The sequence below is a fragment of the Mirounga leonina genome, unplaced genomic scaffold (genome assembly GCF_011800145.1).
Source record: "Mirounga leonina isolate KUSES-001 unplaced genomic scaffold, KU_Mleo_1.0 Mir_197, whole genome shotgun sequence".
Taxonomy (NCBI): Eukaryota; Metazoa; Chordata; class Mammalia; order Carnivora; family Phocidae; genus Mirounga; species Mirounga leonina.
The window spans coordinates 6,006,669-6,025,547 of NW_023270494.1; the positions used below are offsets into that span (position 1 = coordinate 6,006,669).

Here is an 18,879-nt window from a genome sequence, read left to right on the forward strand (position 1 = left end):
GAATGGCCACTTAGGGATTGCTACTGACTAGTGCTAGGTATGATAAAAACATAGCAACAGCCCTCAAAATATACTGGAGGAGGTAAACATAGAAACAACTAATTTTAATTTCACATTGCTTAGGGCTTTAGCGGGAGTATGAGTAAAACCTATGACTGCACAGAGATTATTAACACTCATTTATGGATAACAGCAAACATAAACCATCAAGAGAATGAAAAAAAGCCTGCAGCACCACCACAGAGAGCCCACTCACGGCAGGATACCAGACCGACCACAGTTTAGTTCAAGAACATGGAATAATTCAGAGTGGACAGTTCACATGTAGGGCTGCCCCCTCCCCAATCACTGTAGACAGAATTCTCCCAGTGACTTTGTCTCCCACCATCTAATCCCTCCTCACATCCCTAAAACATTTTTCCTTTCTTTTAATTTTTATTTTTAATTCTAAACAACCAACATTTATTATTGCACATTTCTGGAGGCCTGAAGTCTGAGATCAAGGAGTGGACAGAGTTGGTTCTTTCTGAGGCTGGGAGGAAGAACCCATTACCATGCCTCTCCCCTGATTTTCCAAAAACTCTTAAGCTTGACCAGTCCACCATATGAATCTTGACCACCCCTGTCACACACTAGTCCAGTAGGCTTTCCTGGTGTTTTTCAGGGGTCACCTGACCAACAGCTTAGGTTTTCAGAAGGCATTCTTTCTCACTTTTTTTTGTAGTATCTGACAAAATGGCAGACTTCCTTGGTGTTATGTACAGCTTTCTACTGATTACACTGATGAAAAGTGAGGAAAAGAGCATCCTTGGCAATAAAGCGCTCGCTCATCACAACACGCAGGAAAGACAGAGGAAAGGGCAGGGGGACGCCTTTGATGTTGTGAAGGGGTGATTCCATGCTCACCTGGGGCTACTTCAATAAAAAGAATCTCACAAAGGTTCCAAATGAGCTCCATTGCTGACAAAATGGAGACCTAAGGAAGAAATGGAGACAAAGTTTTAACTGAAAACATTCCTGACATTTCTCTTAGAGCAAAGGAATGAAGAAGCAGGGCTTGAATCATATGACATTCATTCATTATTAACTCAACAATTACTGAATATTCCTATGGCAGGGTTTCCCACAGGGAAGCCAGTGAGTAAATTTTAGGGGGTGGTAGGCAGACTAACATTTTTTTTTTATTTTAATGGTTCTTGTTTTAGTTTAAATGCACATTATAGAGGGCACCTGGGTGGCTCAGTCGGTTAAGCAACTGCCTTCGGCTCAGGTCATGATCCCAGGGTCCTGGGATCGAGTCCCGCATCGGGCTCCCTGCTCTGCGGGGATCCTGCTTCTCCCTCTCCCACTCCCCCTGCTTGTGTTCCCTCTCTCGCTGTGTCTCTCTCTGTCAAATAAATAAATAAAATCTTAAAAAAAAAAAAAAGTACATTATAGAAGAATATAATTAGCTCATCACGCCCAAGGTCTTCATGAATATTCTGATTTAGAAAGAGGCTCTAAGTAAATGGGAGATGATTCTTAGAAAAATATTCAGTAAATAATATTAAAAATTCTACAGATACAGAAAAAACTGTGAAGTTGATATTCAAAGGATTAAAGTTTAAGAAAGTCTATTAAAAGTCAAACCCAATATAAGACCCAAAAATAAATCAGGTCTGGACCCTGCCCTTAGGAACATGCAGTCTCCTCTTCCCCATCATCCTTTCATACACAAACACAGACTACCTTATTCATAAGGGAAAACAAATGCTTTGCTGACTGTGCACTAGACCGCAACAGACACAGTGCACTAGTCCCTATTCACTACGGAGTCTGAACACTGTCAACATTCTACCGAATAGAGAGAATTCTTTCACTCATCTTCCAGCTCCAACTAAAGTAAACAACTCAGTAAAAATACTGGGTTCATGAGCTGAGTACAGTTTATAAAAATAATTAGTGATTCCAAAAGCTCAGCTCACTATCTCAGGTGACACAATGTGGTCAGGATTGACATTTCCCATAAGAACTGGAAACTCAGGGCACCCGCGTGGCTCTGTCGGTTAAGCATCTGCCTTCGTCTCAGGTCACGATCCCAGGGTCCTGGGATCGAGCCCCGTATCAGACTTCCTACTCAGCAGGGAGTCCATTTCTCCTTCTGCCCCTCCCCCTGCTTGTGCTCTCTCGATCTCTCTCTCAAATAAATAAATAGAAAAAAAAGAAAAGAAACTAGAAACTCATACAAGTACTTATCAAGCACACCCTTGTCTTCCATGTGCTATGGCCTTGAAGGGGGCACCAGGAAGTTCAAGATGATCCTTACCACCCCCAAAGAGTTGTCTATCTAGCTGGAAAGAAAAGACTTCTGCAAAAACAATGATTGTGGGGCACCTGGGTGGCTCAGGTAGGTTGCGTCCGACTCTTGATTTCAGATCAGGTCATGATATTAGAGTCGTGGGATCAAGCCCTGCATCTAGCTCATCGGGCTCACTATTCAGCTGGGAGCCTGCTGGAGATTCTCTCTCTCCCCCCTTCCCCTTCCCCTCCCCCTGCTCAGACTCTCTCTCTCCCCAAAATCTTTAAAAAACAAAACAAACAACAACAAAAATAGTGATTGCAAAGTCACCCTAGGTGGGTGCTAAGGACACAGAAGGACATAATGGTGCCAGCTGGACAACAAAGGTGGCCCCCCCCTTACCTGGCTGCTGAACTGGCGACCACTGGCTGGATCTTTAGCAGCAACTAACAACACACAAACATTTTAAGTGAGGAATGAAACTTTTAGTCTCATAGTTATACCTTCATATACCAGGTTCTTTGGCTTATGCCTTTGTTTCCGCTAATGACCACCCATTTTCACTACAGATTTTTATTTTTTAAGAGCGCATATGGTGGGGGGGGGATGGGAGCAGAGGAAGAGAGAATCTTAAGCAGGCTCACACTCAGCCCGATGTAAGGCTTAATCTCACAACCCTGAGATCATGACCTGAGCCAAAACCAAGAGTCGGATGCTTAACTGACTGAGCCACCCAGGCACCCCTTCACTATAGATTTTTTAAAAATGCTTAATATCTCTGTTGCAGATAAATGATTTGCAAACCCGACACCCTCAAGTTACAAGTGACACTCTCAACTGCAAACTGCAACCAGAGACCATCAGGTTATAAAAGACTCTACTCAGCATCCAGGAGTCACGGGGCTCTCATGGTTATGGTGACTTTAAATCACCAAGGTTAGGGGTGCTTGGGTGGCACAGTTGGTTAAGTGAACAACTCTTGGTTTCAGCTCAGGTCATGATCTCAGGATCTTTAGTTCAGGCTCCAAGTCAGGCTCTGAGATCAGCACAGAGTCTAAGACTCTCTCTCCCTCTGCCCCTCCCTCAATACTCACACATGCTCTCTCGAAAGAAAGAAGGAAAGAAGGAAAGAAAGAAGGAAGGAAGGAAGGAAGGAAGGAAGGAAGGAAGGAAGGAAGGAAGGAAAAAGAAAGGAAGAAAGAAAAAAGAAAAGAAAAGAAAAATCACCAAGGTTAAAGAACCAAGAATGTGATTTTTAAAGATTGTTAATTTGGCCCTCAGTCTCACACCTGTCGACTCAATACGCTCTAACTTGAAAAATGTACTCAAGGGGTGCCTGCGTGGCTCAGTCGTTAAGCGTCTGCCTTCGGCTCAGATCATGGTCCCAGGGTCCTGGGATCGAGCCCCGCATCAGGCTCCCTGCTCCGCGGGAAGCGTGCTTCTCCCTCTCCCACTCCCCCCTCTTGTGTTCCCTCTCTGGCTGTCTCTCTGTCAAATAAATAAAATCTTTAAAAAAAAAAAGAAAACTGCCAAAAAATTAAGAATTATGTAAGACAGGAGCACCTGGGTGGCTCAGTCGTTAAGCGTCTGCCTTCGGCTCAGGTCATGATCCCAGGGTCCTGGGATCGAGTCCCGCATCGGGCTCCCTGCTCTGCGGGAAGCCTGTTTCTCCTTCTCCCACTACCCCCTGCTTGTGTTCCCTCTCTCGCTGTGTCTCTTTCTGTCAAATAAATACATAAAATCTTAAAAAAAAAAAGAATTATGTAAGACAGGAAGTAAGAGTTTTAAACTGGAAAGTCAAATAGATTCTACCTTGCAGTATTTACAGCTAAATAAACATTTCAATTACTATGACATGTACACACATAAAATCCTTACTTGCAACCTGGTGCATTTCCTCCATACATGCCCTTATGACTGATCGGTAGTTCTTACTCACTCGGACCAATCTACAAAAAATGAAATGACATACAAGATAAGCCTGCTGCATCTTGTGGTGACAAAAAGCAAGTAAGTTCTCAATAGAAGATAGGAGCTTGCTCAAAGACAGGAACCAACCTGAAGGAGTTCCTAACAGCCAAAGCTGGAACAACTTGAGCATCAAAATAAGTAACACATGAGATAACCCAGGGGGTAAAATAAATATCCATGAATCCATACTGATATTAATTGTTGCAGATGAGATCCACTGATGGACACTAAAATTAGTGGTTGAAAATTTAAGGAGAAATAGGATTTGCATAATCTCAAAATTTCTGCTCCAAATACTTACTAGTTACAAAGGGAAAGACAGTAACTTTATAGTGAAGAAACCCAATAGAAACCACATTAACCAAGTGATCAACGTCAACAAAACCAGTATAAAACATCAACATCATGAACCCCATGATATGACGTACTGAGGACACATCATACCAGTTCTGTGGTATTCTTACTAAAAATGAATAACCTTAAAAAAAATGTAACTTTTCTCCAATCATGAGAAAACATCAGAGAAACCCAAATGGACGGATAGTCACCAAAATAATTGGTCAATATTTTTCAAAAGTGTCAAGGTCATTAAAGAGTAAATGCGGGCGCCTGGGTGGCTCAGTCGGTTAAGCGACTGCCTTCGGCTCAGGTCATGATCGCAGGGTCCTGGGATCGAGTCCCACATCGGGCTCCCTGCTCTGCGTGGAGCCTGCTTCTCCCTCTCCCACTCCCCCTGCTTGTGTTCCCTCTCTCGCTATGTCTCTCTCTGTCAAATAAATAAATAAAAATCTTTAAAAAAAAAAAAAAAGAGTAAATGCAACCTGAGTTGTAGAGGAGAAAAAAGGACCTTATTGGAAAAACTGGTGAAATTCAAATGAAGTCTTGAATCATAATGCATTGATGTAAGTTTCCTGGTCATAAGTAACAATAGTATGGTTATGTAAATATTAACGTAACAAAACTGGGTGAGGAATGTGCAGGAATCTATTATTTTTGTACCTTTTCTGTAAGTCCAAAATTAGTTCAAAATAAAGTCTTTAAAAAAGGAAATGACGAGGGGCGCCTGGGTGGCTCAGTTGGTTGGGCGACTGCCTTCAGCTCAGGTCATGATCCCGGAGTCCTGGGATCAAGTCCCACATCGGGCTCCCAGCTCAGCGGGGAACCTGCTTCTCCCTCTGACCCTCTCCCCTCTCATGCTGTTTCTCTCTCTCTCAAATAAATAAATAAATAAAATCTTAAATAAATAAATAAGGAAATGACGAAACTAAACAAATATCCACAAGAAAGCAATTTGTTTAGTTACTAAGACGCAATCTTTAGTAAGAAAAACAGTTCTAGGGGTGCCTGGGTGGCATAGTTGGCTAAGCGTCTGTCCTCAGCCCAGCTCAGGATCCTAGGGTACTGAAATGGAGCCCTGCGCCGCATCACATTGGGTTCTCTGCTCAGCAGGGAGTCCGCTTCTCCCTCTCCCTCTCCCCTTCCCCCCCACCCCTGTGCTCGCTCCCCCTCCCCAAATAAATAAAATCTTAAGGGAAAAAAAAGGACAACAATGCATTTCATTTGGTTTTCACAATTTACTTGTGGACTTCAGCACCTATCAGCAGCCTACTTACTGAGCTTTTCTGGATTTTCCAGTCAACTCTTCTTCAATTCTCTGGAGGCCCACAAAGATTCCATGGGATTCATTGAAGAGTTTTCTCAAGATCTGAGAGTAAACATCTATATCCTTTCGGATGATATAGATAAAGGGGCAGCCTGGCTCGGTCTCTGATTTTTCTAAAACAGAAAAAATTTAACATCAATCACCACTACCCTCATACAAGAACTCACTTTAAACTTTTTTTAAGATTTTATTTATTTATGAGAGAGAGAGAGAGAGAGAGATCACAAGCAGGGGGAACAGTAGAGGGAGAAGCAGACTCCCTGCTGAGCAGGAAGCCCAATTCGGGACTTGATCCCAGGATCCTGGGATCATGACCTGAGCCAAAGGCAGACACTCAACCGACTGAGCCACCCAGGCACCCTAAACTTTTTTTTTTTTTTTTTAAGATTTTATTTATTTGACAGAGAGAGACACAGCGAGAGAGGGAACACAAGCAGGGGGAGTGGGAGAGGGAGAAGCAGGCTTCCTGCCGAGCAGAGAGCCCGATGTGGGACTAGCTCCCAGGACCCTGGGATCATGACCTGAGCCAAAGGCAGATGCTTAACAACTCAGCCACCCAGGCGCCCAAGCGTCCAACTCTTGATTTTGGCTCAGGTCATGATCTCAGAGTCATGAGATCAAGCCCCGCGTAAGCCTCTACACTGGGCATGGAGCCTGCTTAAGATTTTCTCTCTCCCTCTCCCTCTGCCCCCAACTCCCCACTCGCATGCCTGCTCTCTCTCTATCCAAAAAAAAAAAAGTATGAATTATCATTTATTTTTAAAAAAAAAATTTTTTTTAAGATTTTATTTATTTATATGACAGAGAGAGACAAAACAAGAGGGGGAACACAAGCAGGGGGAGTGGGAGAGGGAGAAGCAGGCTTCCCGCAGAGCAGGGAGCCCGATGCGGGACTCGATCCCAGGACCCTGGGATCATGACCTGAGCTGAAGGCAGACGCTTAACGACTGAGCCACCCAGGCGCCCCTATTTTTTAAAATTAATTTACTTTTTCTTTTATTTTTTTAAAGTAAGCTCTAGGTCTGGGGTGCCTGGCTGGCTCAATGGGTAGAGACTGCGACTCTTTACCACAGGGATGTGAGTTTGAGCCCCACGTTGGGTGTAGCTATTACTTAAAAATAAAATCTTTTAAAAAAATAAAAGCTCTAGGCCCAACATGTGACTTGATCTTATTTTGGAACTACCTTTTGATTCCATCAACTGAAATATGCTGAAAAACAGTAAAGTCAGTATTAGCCTATGTATAACTCAAGACATAAGATAAACCTACAGCTGAGGGCCTCCTGGGTGGTTCAGTCAGTTAAGCGTCTGCCTTCAGCTCAGGTCATGATCTCAGAGTCTTGGGATAGAGCCCTATGTTGGGCTCCCTGCTCAGTAGGGAGTCTGCTTCTCCCTCTCCCTTGGCCCCTGCCCCCTGCTGGTGCACACACACTCTCGCTCTCTAATAAATAAATAATCTGGGACGCCTGGGTGGCTCAGTCGTTAAGCGTCTGCCTTCGGCTCAGGTCATGATCCAGGGTCCTGGGATCGAGCCTGGCATCGGGCTCCCTGCTCAGCGGGAAGCCTGCTTCTCCCTCTTTCCTTTGCCCCTCCCCTGCTTACGCGTACTCTCACGCTCTCTCTCTCTCACATAAATAAAATCTTTAGGGCACCTGGGTGGCTCAGTTGGTTGGGCGACTGCCTTCGGCTCAGGTCATGATCCTGGAGTCCCTGGATCGAGTCCCGCATCGGGCTCCCTGCTCGGCGGGGAGCCTGCTTCTCCCTCTGACCCTCCCCCCTCTCATGTGCTCTCTGTCTCTCATTCTCTCTGTCTCAAATAATAAATAAATAAAATCTTTAAAAAAAAAAAATCTTTAAAAAAATAATCTAAAAGAAAAAAGAAACCTACAGCCAAAATTTTATATAACCTCAAATTCAAATAAATAATATTTCTATATTACTTTGTACTGCCATTACCCCTAAAACAAAGAATCAAGAGTTGCCTAAACTATTTTGCAACAGTGATAAAAAGGCTCTATAATGATAAATTATAAACCAGCAACTTGTGGAAATTTCTTATATAACAGCTTCTTGAACAAGCTGTGATGATGTTCAATGGCTTGTCTCTAATGAGATTTCAATAGACATAAACAAACAGAAAATCTCATGTTTCCAACAATCAAGGACAAACGAAAAATGCTGATAAGCTTTCCCATTAAGTATGAAAAGAGGGCAGACATATTCAAAGAAAGTTCTCTTCTAAGCAATTGTCCCTTTGGCAGCTTCTAGAGCTCTGCCAAGCTTGAGATCTTTTTTAAGATTTTATTTATTTATTCATCAGAGACAGAGACAGAGAGGCAGTGGCAGAAGGAGAAGCAGGCTCCCCCACCTTGAAGCAGGAAGCCTGATGCGGGACTCAATCCCAGGACCCTGGGATCAGGACCTGAGCTGAAGGCAGATGCTTAACTGACTGAGCCACCCAGGCACCCCAAGCTTGAGATCTTTAATACTAAAATATCCCATAAACTTTTGGCAACATCAGGTACAATTGTTAATGATAAAATCAAGAAAAACTACATTGAAAAAAAATTTTTAACTACATCACTTCAAAATTGCATGAACTGCACACCACATGATTTGCCAAAATTATAAGACTTCCATTAGAGCAATCCCCTCTTTATAAAAGAGGAAAACCTCCACATTTGGATAAAGAACCTATCAAAGATTTGCAAGAAAATATCTTCAACATTTCCTGAAACTCCTCTTGAAATGGAGAAAGCAAAATCAAATGTCAAAAGTTAGTTTTATCTTGCTACTAGAGGAGTCTGTAACAGAAAGAAAAGATCCATGTCCAAAACCTGAAGGAGCTTAGAGAAAAAGGAAGAGCCATTTCCCTCTCCAGATCTTTTGTGCTTTATATCAACAGCTAACAGAATTCATCAAGTTCACAATACTACAAAAGTAAGGGCTATGAGAGCTGCAGTTTCACGGTAAGGGGGCTGCTGTGAAGGGAATTTAGTCATTCTGGACAAGAAAGGGAAAAAACCTGAAATTTTTAAATACAAAGAACACCACAAAGATTATTAATTTTTTCCCTGGATTCAACATCTTCCAGATCCCATAAATTAATGAAAATATTAAACAGCTAAAGGTTCAAAAATGAAAATGGTACAAAGTAAGTTCAACTGTTTCTTGCCTCAGTTAGTTAAATCTGAGCGAATAAAGGAGAAAAACAACCAAATGTGCCAAGATGGATAACCTGGAAGAAAAAAAATAAATAAAAACCTACCTTTTTTGTTGAAGGAGGTTTCACACACCAGCATCTCCCCTGGACCCCAGTCAAAACACATTTGCTTCTTTGAATTCACTCCTGGAATCAACTAGTTAAAAAAAAAATTTTTAAAAAAGGGCACAGACACTGTTATTTTTACTAAAGGTTTTGCTTTCAAATGATTTCCAAGTAGAACCCTAGAAATAAGTGGCCATGAAAGTTAAGTGTTAATCTATGTATACAGCTGAGTGTGGTTGAGGTCAGCCCAGTCTGTTAAACTCTGAATAAGCAAGCGAGCTTTCCTGGGCACCTCAACTCAACCTACCACTTTGCAAGTGTTGATAAAAAGAAGAGGTATCCATAATCAATTACTATATTGTAATTTAACGATCTATAGTTCAGAAAAAGGGAATTTAAAAAAAAAAGAAAAGAAAAGAAAAGAAATCAAACTGTCTGGGGTGCCTGGTTGGCTTAGTTGGTTAAGCGTCTGCCTTCAGCTCAGGTTGTGATCCCGGGGTCCTGGAATCGAGTTCCACCGAATCGGTTCTCTCTCTCATGAATAAATAAATATATCTTTTAAAAAAATGAACTGTTGGGGCACTGGGTGGTTCAGTCGTTAAGTGTCTGCCTTCGGCTCAGGTCATGATCCCAGGGTCCTGGGATGGAGCCCCGCATCGGGCTCCCTGCTTGGTGAGAAGCCTGCTTCTCCCTCTCCCACTCCCCCTGCTTGTGTTTCCTCTCTCGCTGTGTCTCTCTGTCAAATAAATAAAATCTTTAAAAAAATAAATAAATAAAAATAAATAAATAAAAAATAAAATGAACTGTTACTTACTAAAAGGAGCCCTCCAATACCATGGCTTCTGTGCCATCTCTGATGAGGACTCTCAATTTTTCTCTCCAACTCAGATCAACCCCTTTGAGCCTCAGCCTTATATATCCAACTACCTAATCCACACCTTTATAGGTTACCTAACCTCTAGAGCTATATCCATAACATCAGAACCAAAAAAGGACTCTTGATGCTCATCTCCAAGTCTCATTCCATTCCCCCACTGGGATAAAGCCTTCCCCAACTGTTAGGAGTAATCTTTTGATTCTTCTCTTTCTCTTACCACCTTCGTCCAATCAGTAAATCCTGTTCTACTCTTTTTTTTTTTTTAAGATTTTATTTATTTATTTGACAAAGAGAGACACAGCGAGAGAGGGAACACGAGCAGGGGGAACGGGAGAGGGAGAAGCAGGCTCCCCGCCGAGCAGGGAGCCCGATGCGGGGCTCGATCCCAGGACCCCGGGATCTTGACCCGAGCCGAAGGGAGACGCTCAACGACTGAGCCACCCAGGCGCCCCAATCCTGTTCTACTCTTAAATAAGCCTGAATCCAACCACTTACATGTCTACCAGTCTAACCCAAGCCACCAACTCTCATATAACTGCAACAGCATTTCTCAGTGCCTGAAATGACTCTCCTACATGGTTATTACCTTGCCCTGTAAATAGATAAAAGCTCACAAGGGCAGGGGATCCCGGGATTCTCATTCACTGCCTAGAAGAGACCCTGGCACAAAGTTGGCACTCCATAAATATTTTTGGCAGAGAATAAATTTGGCCGGCAATAATCTGGTCTCAAGACAAGTGCAGTCAGTTCTTAGGAAGGGCTAATGCAGTCATTTAACTACTAAGCAATGTCTAGTAAGCCTTTTTCTGTACTGTGCTCTAGAAACACAACAATGTATAATACAGTTTCTGCCCTCCAAAAGCTAGCAGTCTACTGAGGAAGTCCAATAAAAAAAAGGCAGTAAGAAAAGTGGAGGGGAGCCTGGGTGGCTCAGTCATTGGGCGTCTGCCTTCGGCTCAGATCATGATCCCAGGGTCCTGGGATTGAGCCCCGCATTGGGCTCCCTGCTCGGTGGGAAGCCTGCTTCTCCCTCTCCCACTCCCCCTGCTTGTGTTCCTGCTCTCCTTATCTCTCTCTGTCAAATAAATAAAGAAAATCTTAAAAAAAAAAAAAAAGTGGAGAAATGCTAAGGCAGAGATAAACACAAAAGAGGATGTTTTAGCAGACTCTTAATGAATAGGCCACTCAAGGGGGAAGTGTTATACACAGTGGTACTGAAGCAAATGGGTATCCATAAGCAGAAAATAAACCTCACACCATAGACAATATAAAACTTAGACACAAATGTAGAGAAAAATCTGTAAAATTTGAAAAGCATAGTAGAAAATGTTTTTGATCTTAATGTAAGCAAAGATAGGACACAAAAAGCACAAACTACAGAACAACTTATAAATTGGGACTTCATCAAAATTAAACTTTTGTTCTTCAAAAGATACTATTTTTTTTATTTTTTTTTAAAGATTTTATGGCTCAATATCAAAGTAGTGACTCCCCAGGGTTGTGCAGGTTACTGGAAAGATGCCTCCATCGAAAGATTCTGACATAAATGGAGGAGGGAAAGGCAAGATGATGTGTAGTTTGAAAAAGTTCCACTGATTCTGATATTCTAATTATTCTTCTCACTGACACTGACACAGTCCTTGATACATAATATTTAAAGTAATTCATACAGGTCTTAAAAAATTAACACTCTACAGTAGTAAGTTTTATAGAGTAACAACCCACATTAACTGCTATTTACGATCTCATGTCTCATTTTGTCCAATTGGCTTTGAAATGACCCTCATCTTTAATCTCTGGTTTTGTCAAACACTGCTTTTCCATCTGATGGATTTAGCTGAAAACTGCAGGCATCTCAACTTTCTCAAAAGCAATAAATATACGATCAGGCAACCTGCAGTTTAGTTTAGTGAAGCTTACAACTTACCAAGAGCTGGGAGGTGCAGAACAAGCCAATAATGGACAGAAATATTTGCCCTAGTCAGGGAGGTAAGGGAAAGCTTTCCTGAGAATGAGGGTGTGGTTCTTGCATTTGAAAAATGAGGAGATAAACCGGAGAGAAAAAGAGTGTTCCAGGTAGGAGGATCGGTAAGTATCTCGTATCTAAAAGCCACGAATCTCTTTACGAACATTATAGATCATTCACATTTGACACTCTCTTGAAAGTCCAGACAGAACTGAAAGCAAACAGAGCGATAAGAACAAGAAGTCTCCGAGAATACTTTTAGTAAATCTTGGGCCAGCACGGCACAAGAAGCAGAACCCAAGCTCATGGCGTTGCGATATGAAGCTTAGATCTGCGGAAGACAAAAGCTCCTTCGACCTCTGCTTGGTCGGAGCCCGCTCACTAGAGCACTAGTCCAACAGGAAAAGCGAGGGAAGTGGGATGGGAAAGTCGGGAAGACAAGAGAGGGTGAGGGATGGAGTAAGGAGTGAGGCCTCCGAGCCAGGCATTTCTGAATATACAAAAAAAAGAGTAGAAACCTAGCGACCACTACTGCGACCCAAACACGGGCACCTAGCTAATGGGACCTCCGAACCGTGGCAACTGAGCTGGGGAGGGAGCCAGGAGCCTCGCGGGAGGTAGACAAGCCTACAGTGACTAAGCAGACACAATCATCGGACCGCGAAGGCAAGACTGTTGCGGGTGCCCTTACAGTGACGGTCGGCTCGCCGTCGAGTTCCTCCATACCGCCTCGCCTCAGTCCCCTGGAACTTGCACGGGCGCCAATGCTCCGGGCTCGGGCCTCCCGCTCACAGCCGGCTGCCAGAGAAGACCCCCTTCGGAGCGCCTCCTGCACTGCCTGCAGGCCCAAACGCCCATCGCTACAAGGGCCTCAGCTCTCGGCCACGATCCTCCCTCTGCGACACTCTATACATGTCCCTGCTTCCTGGCCGGCGACAACACGACAGGGAAAACAGAGCCAGGGCAGCCCGTCCTCACAATAACCCTTCAAGCGGGTCAGGCGCCGCCGCGGACAGCTCCGCGCCGCCCAGGGAAAAGGCCCCCGGAGACGGCGGGAGCCGCGGCGGTGCGGTTGCGCGTGCGCGAGATGGGGCGGCTGCTCTGAGGCGAGTGCAGGGTCTGGCCCCGGGGTGAGCGAGCTCGTGGTGTCTCCGGACTCTGGCCGTTCTCGCTCCTGTGTGGTCTGCAAGTTAACGTCGTCGCAGCTGCGTCTCTGAGCGGTATCCAGGCTTTGCCCAATCCCCGTCGGTCTGCTGGGCTTGTTTAGGAAGGCGGTCGCCGCCCCTCCCACCCCAAAACGCTCAAAAGGCACGCAGACAACATTAAAGCGGCTGAAACAACTGTGAAATCGAGACAGCTGGGCTTGCTTAATTAAACACAAATACGAGTTTGTTATCTCACCAAAGCAAAGCAGAAAAGGGGACTTAAATCAGGGAATCCCAGACCTTGTCATGGAAAACTGAGAAGTGTTCCAAAAACTTAAAGGAGTAATTTATTTTGTAAATACCATATTTGCAAATACATACGCATACAGGGAAGAAAATAGGACTGTTTCTAAATTAACAAATAAGCAACTTCTCGAACGAATTGAAGATAATTCGAAATTTAAAGATAAGTCTTGGGAAATACTGCCTGAAAGTGTAGCAGCTGCTTTCATTTAGGAAAGAAATTTGATCTGAAAACAAGACATAATTTCAAAACTCCCCCTTCCCTGAGGTTCTTCTGAACGGCCTGTTTGAATTGGTAGAAAAAGATGACTTGGAGTGGTTAGGAAAATCTTGTCACCCCAATAGTTCGTTCTTTTGAGGTACAGATTGTTAAGCAAAGGAAGAAAAATTCTTGTGGCTATCACAATTTCATCCAAATCTTGGTCTCTGAAGACAGCCATCCATAGGATGAACTTTAATGCAGTTTTGCACAAAATTCCACACTGTTCTACCATCTATGTCTTAATGCATTTTCCAAATGTTTCACGGTTTCACTGATCTGAGTGTTTCTAACACCAGTGGTGTGGCTATGAAGTATGAGGAAAGCATTCATGTCCATTTTCCAGGGAGTAAAAAGAGGCCTAATATTTTCTGAAAGTAAAATGAACATTCAGGGGGTGACTGGCTGGCTCAGTCAGTAAAGCATGCAACCCTTTTTTTTTTTTTTGAGGATGTGACTCTTGATCACATTGGGTATAGAGATTACTTAAAAATAAAATCTTGGGGGGTGCCCGGGTGGCTCAGTTGGTTAAGCGACTGCCTTCGGCTCGGGTCATGATCCTGGAGACCTGGGATCGAGTCCCACATCAGGCTCCCTGCTCAGCGGGGAGTCTGCTTCTCCCTCTGACCCTCCCCTCTCATGCTCTCTATCTCATTCTCTCTCAAATAAATAAATAAAAAATCTTTAAATAAATAAATAAAATCTTAGGGCGCCTGGGTGGCAGTGGGTTAAGCGCCCAACTCTTGATTTTGGCTCAGGTCATGATCTGGGTCTTGAGATCAAGCCCCAAGTGGGGCTCTGCACTTAGCACGGAGGCTGCTTAAGATTCTCTCCCTCTCCCTCTGTCTCCCCCAGCCACTCTCTCACTCTCTCTCAAAAAATAAAATTAATTAAAAATAATAATAGGGCACCTGGGTGGCTCAGATGGTTAAGCATCTGCCTTCGGCTCGGGTCATGATCCCAAGGTCCTGGGATCGAGTCCCGTATCAGGCTCCTTGCTAGGCGGGGAGCCTGCTTCTCCCTCTGCCTCTGCCTCTCTCTCTCTCTCTGTCTGTCTCTCTGACTCTCATGAATAAATAAATAAATAAATAAATAAATAAATAAATAAATAAATAAAAATAAATATAATAATAATAATAAAGGGGGCGCCTGGGTGGCTCAGTTGGTTAAGCGACTGTCTTCGGCTCAGGTCATGATCCCGGAGTCCTGGGATCGAGCCCCGCACCGGGCTCCTGGCTCAGCAGAGAGCCTGCTTCTCCCTCTGACCCTCTCCCCTCTCGTGCTGTTTTTCTCTCGCTCGCTTTCTAATAAATAAATAAATAAAATCTTCAAAAATAATAATAATAATAAAGGGGCACCTGGGTGGCTCAGTCAGTTAAGTGTCTGCCTTCGGCTTGGGTCATGATCCCAGGGTCCTGAGATAGAGCCCTAAGTCAGGCTCCCTGCTCAGCTGGGAGTCTGCTTGTCCCTCTTCCTCTATCCTTCCCCTGCACTGCTCATGCTCTCGCTCTCTGTCTCTCTCTGTCTCAAATAAATAAATAAAATCTTAAAACAGGATGAAAAAAAAACAAAAACAAAAAACAAACAAACAAAAAAAAACAGGATGAAAGACCAAAAAGAAAAACCACCTTTCTCAAAGGGAGACCTGAGAAAAAAACTATTTGAATGACAAAAGACCTTGAAAAATTTTAGTACTACAGTTTCTTGATTTTTTTTTTTTTTTAAAGAACATATTTCTGGGGCGCCTGGGTGGCTCAGTCATTAAGCGTCTGCCTTCAGCTCAGGTCATGATCCCGAGGTCCTGGGATCGAGTCCCACGTCGGGCTCCCTGCTCTGCGGGAAGCCTGCTTCTCCCTCTCCCACTCCCCCTGCTTGTGTTTCATCTCTCACTGTGTCTCTGTCAAATAAATAAAATCTTTAAAATAAATAAAAGAACATACCTTTTTTTTAAGATTTTATTTATTTATTTATTTATTTATTTTTTAAGATTTTATTTATTTATTTGAGAGAGAATGAGAGAGAGCACATGAGAGGGGGGAGGGTCAGAGGGAGAACTGGACTCCCTGCCGAGCAGGGAGCCCGATGCGGGACTCAATCCAGGGACTCCAGGATCATGACCTGAGCCGAAGGCAGTCGCTTAACCAACTGAGCCACCCAGGCACCCCAAGATTTTATTTATTTATTTGACAGAGAGAGACACAGCGAGAGAGGGAACACAAGCAGGGGGAGTGGGAGAGGGAGAAGCAGGCTTCCCACTGAGCAGGGAGCCCGACGTGGGACTTGATCCCAGGACCTTGGGATCATGACCTGAGCCGAAGGCAGACGCCCAACGACCAAGCCACCCAGGTGCCCCAGTTTCTTGATATTTTAAAACTCATTTGAAGGGCGCCTGGCTGGCTCAGTCAGTAGAACATGTGGCTCTTGATCTTGGGGTTGCGAGTTCAAGCCCCATGTTGGGTGTAGTGATTACTTAAAGATAAAAAAAAATAATAATAAAGACCCTCATTTGAAGAAGCATTGAAATTGTCTGACCTAGGGTGCCTGAGTGGCTCAGTCGGTTAAGCGACTGCCTTCGGCTCAGGTCACGATCCCGGAGTACCGGGATCAAGTCCCGCATCGGGCTCCCCGCTCAGCGAGGAGTCTGCTTCTCCCTCTGACCCTACCCCCTTCTTGTGCTCTCTCTCTCTCACTCTCTCTCTCAAATAAATAAAATTAAAAAAAAAAACAACTCAGCATTAAAAAAAATTTTTTTAAAATTAAAAAAAAAAAGAAATTGTCTGACCTAGGACTAGGTAATACTAGGTCTGGGAATAAGTATTCTGAGAATACTAGGAAAAAGTATTAGAAACATATTTGGGGGGCACCTTGGTGGCTCAGTTAGTTGGGCGTCTGCTTTCAGTTCAGATCATGATCTCAGGGTCCTGGGATCCAGCCCCATGTCAGGCTCCCTGCTAGGCGGGGAGTCTGCTTCTCTCTCTCTCCCTCTGCCCCTCCCCCTGCTCTTGAGTGCTCTCTCTCTCTCGAATAAATAAAATCTTAAAAAAAAAAGAAACATATTTTGGTCTAAGAGCACTACACACCAGCAACTTTACATAATCATTCAAATACGTTTACTTTTTTTTAAAAGAAAACTAAAGCTAATAGAGTTATTATTATTCTATCTATGGACCTTTTTCTTCCTTCTAGTCCCTCTTGATATACTTCCAAGAATGAGGTTTCACTTACATAGTTTATAAATCCTCTTTTTCTTACATATAATCATAAATGAATACTTTTGGAAAAACAAATAATCAGTATACAAATCTTTTTGTCTTCGTTTTCCTCCATAGGCTCCTTCTCTCCTTATATTGGTTGGTTTAATTCCTGAATTCCTGTATCTATACTGAAGAGTCTTCAATTATGCAAGAGAAATTTCAACCTGAGGTATATCAGAACCTAAGGAAGACAGAATAAAATACTTCTGGAATCAAATAAAAATCTCCTAAAACAAAACATAATTATTGCCCAAAAGTCAAACCAGAAATCACTTTCAGTCACTCCAAAGTCAAACTAAGAATCATTCTCAGATCAAGCCAGAAGAATTGTGCTCTAGCACATCTCTAGATGTGGCCTATATAAAGTGCTAAGTGGATGCATTTAATGCATCCTAGTAAAATCAAATCTCCCTAGCCTGCAGAGAAATAAATACATATATCAAGCAACATAACTATTTTGGAAACAAGGTAGAAATCTATAATCAAGAGGGGCACCTGGGTGGCTCAGGTCATGATCCCAGTGTCCTGGGATTGAGCCCCACGTCGGGCTCTCTGCTCAGTAGGCGCCTGCTTCTCCCTCTCCCTGCCACTCCGCCTACTTGTACTCTCTTTCTCTCTGTTAAATAAATAAATAGAATCTTGAAAAAAAAAAAGAAAGAAAGAAATCTATTACCAAGAAACATAGAGGGGTGCCTGGGTGGCTCAGTTGGTTGAGCGCCCAACTCTTGATTTCAGCTCAGGTCATGATCTCCTGGAGCATGGAGCCTGCTTAACATTCTCCCTCTGCCCTTCCCCCCACTTGAGCACACACTCTTTCTCCCTAAAAAAAAAAAAAAAGAGAGAGAGAGATTGAGAGAAGCATACAAATATTTATGTACTTTGACCCTGTAAGTCCTCTCTTGAAAATTTATTTCAGGGGCGCCTGAGTGGCTCAGTCATTTAAGTGTCTGCCTTTGGCTCAGGTCATGATCCCAGAGTCCTGGGATCCAGCCCCACTCCCTGCTCAGCAGGGAGTCTGCTTCTGCAACTCCCCCTGCTTGTGCTCTCACTCTCACTCAGCCCTCTCTCAAATAAATTTATTAAAATATTAAAAAAAAATTTATTTCAAATAACTTCAAAACAAAATGGTATATTTTGGTATGCACTATATATAACACAACAACAAAAATTTATCAGTCTCCACACTATTGACATTTTGGACCAGAAAATTCTATGTTGTGAGAGCTGTCCTGTACGTTGCAGGATGTTTAGCAGAATCCCTGGCTTCTACCCACTAGATGCCAATAATAGCCCTCAACAATTGTAACAACTGAAAATGTCTCTAAATATTACCAATGTTCCGTAGGGGAGAAAATCACCTCTGTTAAGAATTGCTGGTATCGGGGCACCTGGGTGGCTCAGTTGGTTAAACAACTGCCTTCGGCTCAGGTCATGATCCTGGAGTCCCGGGATCGAGTCCCACATCGGGCTCCCTGCTCAGCGGGGAGTCTGCTTCTCCCTCTGACCCTCCTCCCTCTCATGCTCTCTGTCTCTCATTCTCTCTCTCTCAAATAAATAAATAAAATCCTTAAAAAAAAAAAAAGAATTGCTGGTATCAATGTTCAACCTTAGAGGAACAGAGGAACAACTAAGTAAGTATAACAGCAATGAGATTGCCTGGCTATTTTGAAGAACTATGAAGAACATGGAAAAGTCTCTCAAGATGTTTTAAAATGTTCACCTTTTTTGTCCCCATATTGTTTTTTTTTTTAATGGAAAGGGTTATACTTTTTTATTTTATTTTTTCATTTATTTATTTGACAGAGAGAGCGAGAGAGGGAACACAAGCAGGGGGAGTGGGAGAGGGAGAAGCAGGCTTCCCGCCGAGCAGGGAGCCCGCTGCGGGGCTCAATCCC

General features: G+C 43.4%; 1 protein-coding gene across 1 annotated transcript in view; it reads right to left on the bottom strand.

Annotated features, from left to right (window-relative positions):
• The window catches only part of NUP85 (nucleoporin 85), a 33,678-nt gene extending 20,525 nt beyond the window's left edge, over positions 1 to 13,153 (bottom strand). Inside the window, exons 1-6 of the mRNA XM_035026045.1 lie at positions 12,715 to 13,153; positions 9,181 to 9,271; positions 5,863 to 6,025; positions 4,157 to 4,227; positions 2,681 to 2,724; positions 907 to 976 (exon numbers count right to left, since the gene is read on the bottom strand). Of these exons, the coding sequence (XP_034881936.1) occupies positions 907 to 976; positions 2,681 to 2,724; positions 4,157 to 4,227; positions 5,863 to 6,025; positions 9,181 to 9,271; positions 12,715 to 12,747 (472 nt within the window). The 5' untranslated portion in view covers positions 12,748 to 13,153. The remainder of the gene's footprint in view (positions 1 to 906; positions 977 to 2,680; positions 2,725 to 4,156; positions 4,228 to 5,862; positions 6,026 to 9,180; positions 9,272 to 12,714) is intronic.
• Between the last annotated feature and the right edge of the window lie 5,726 nt (positions 13,154 to 18,879).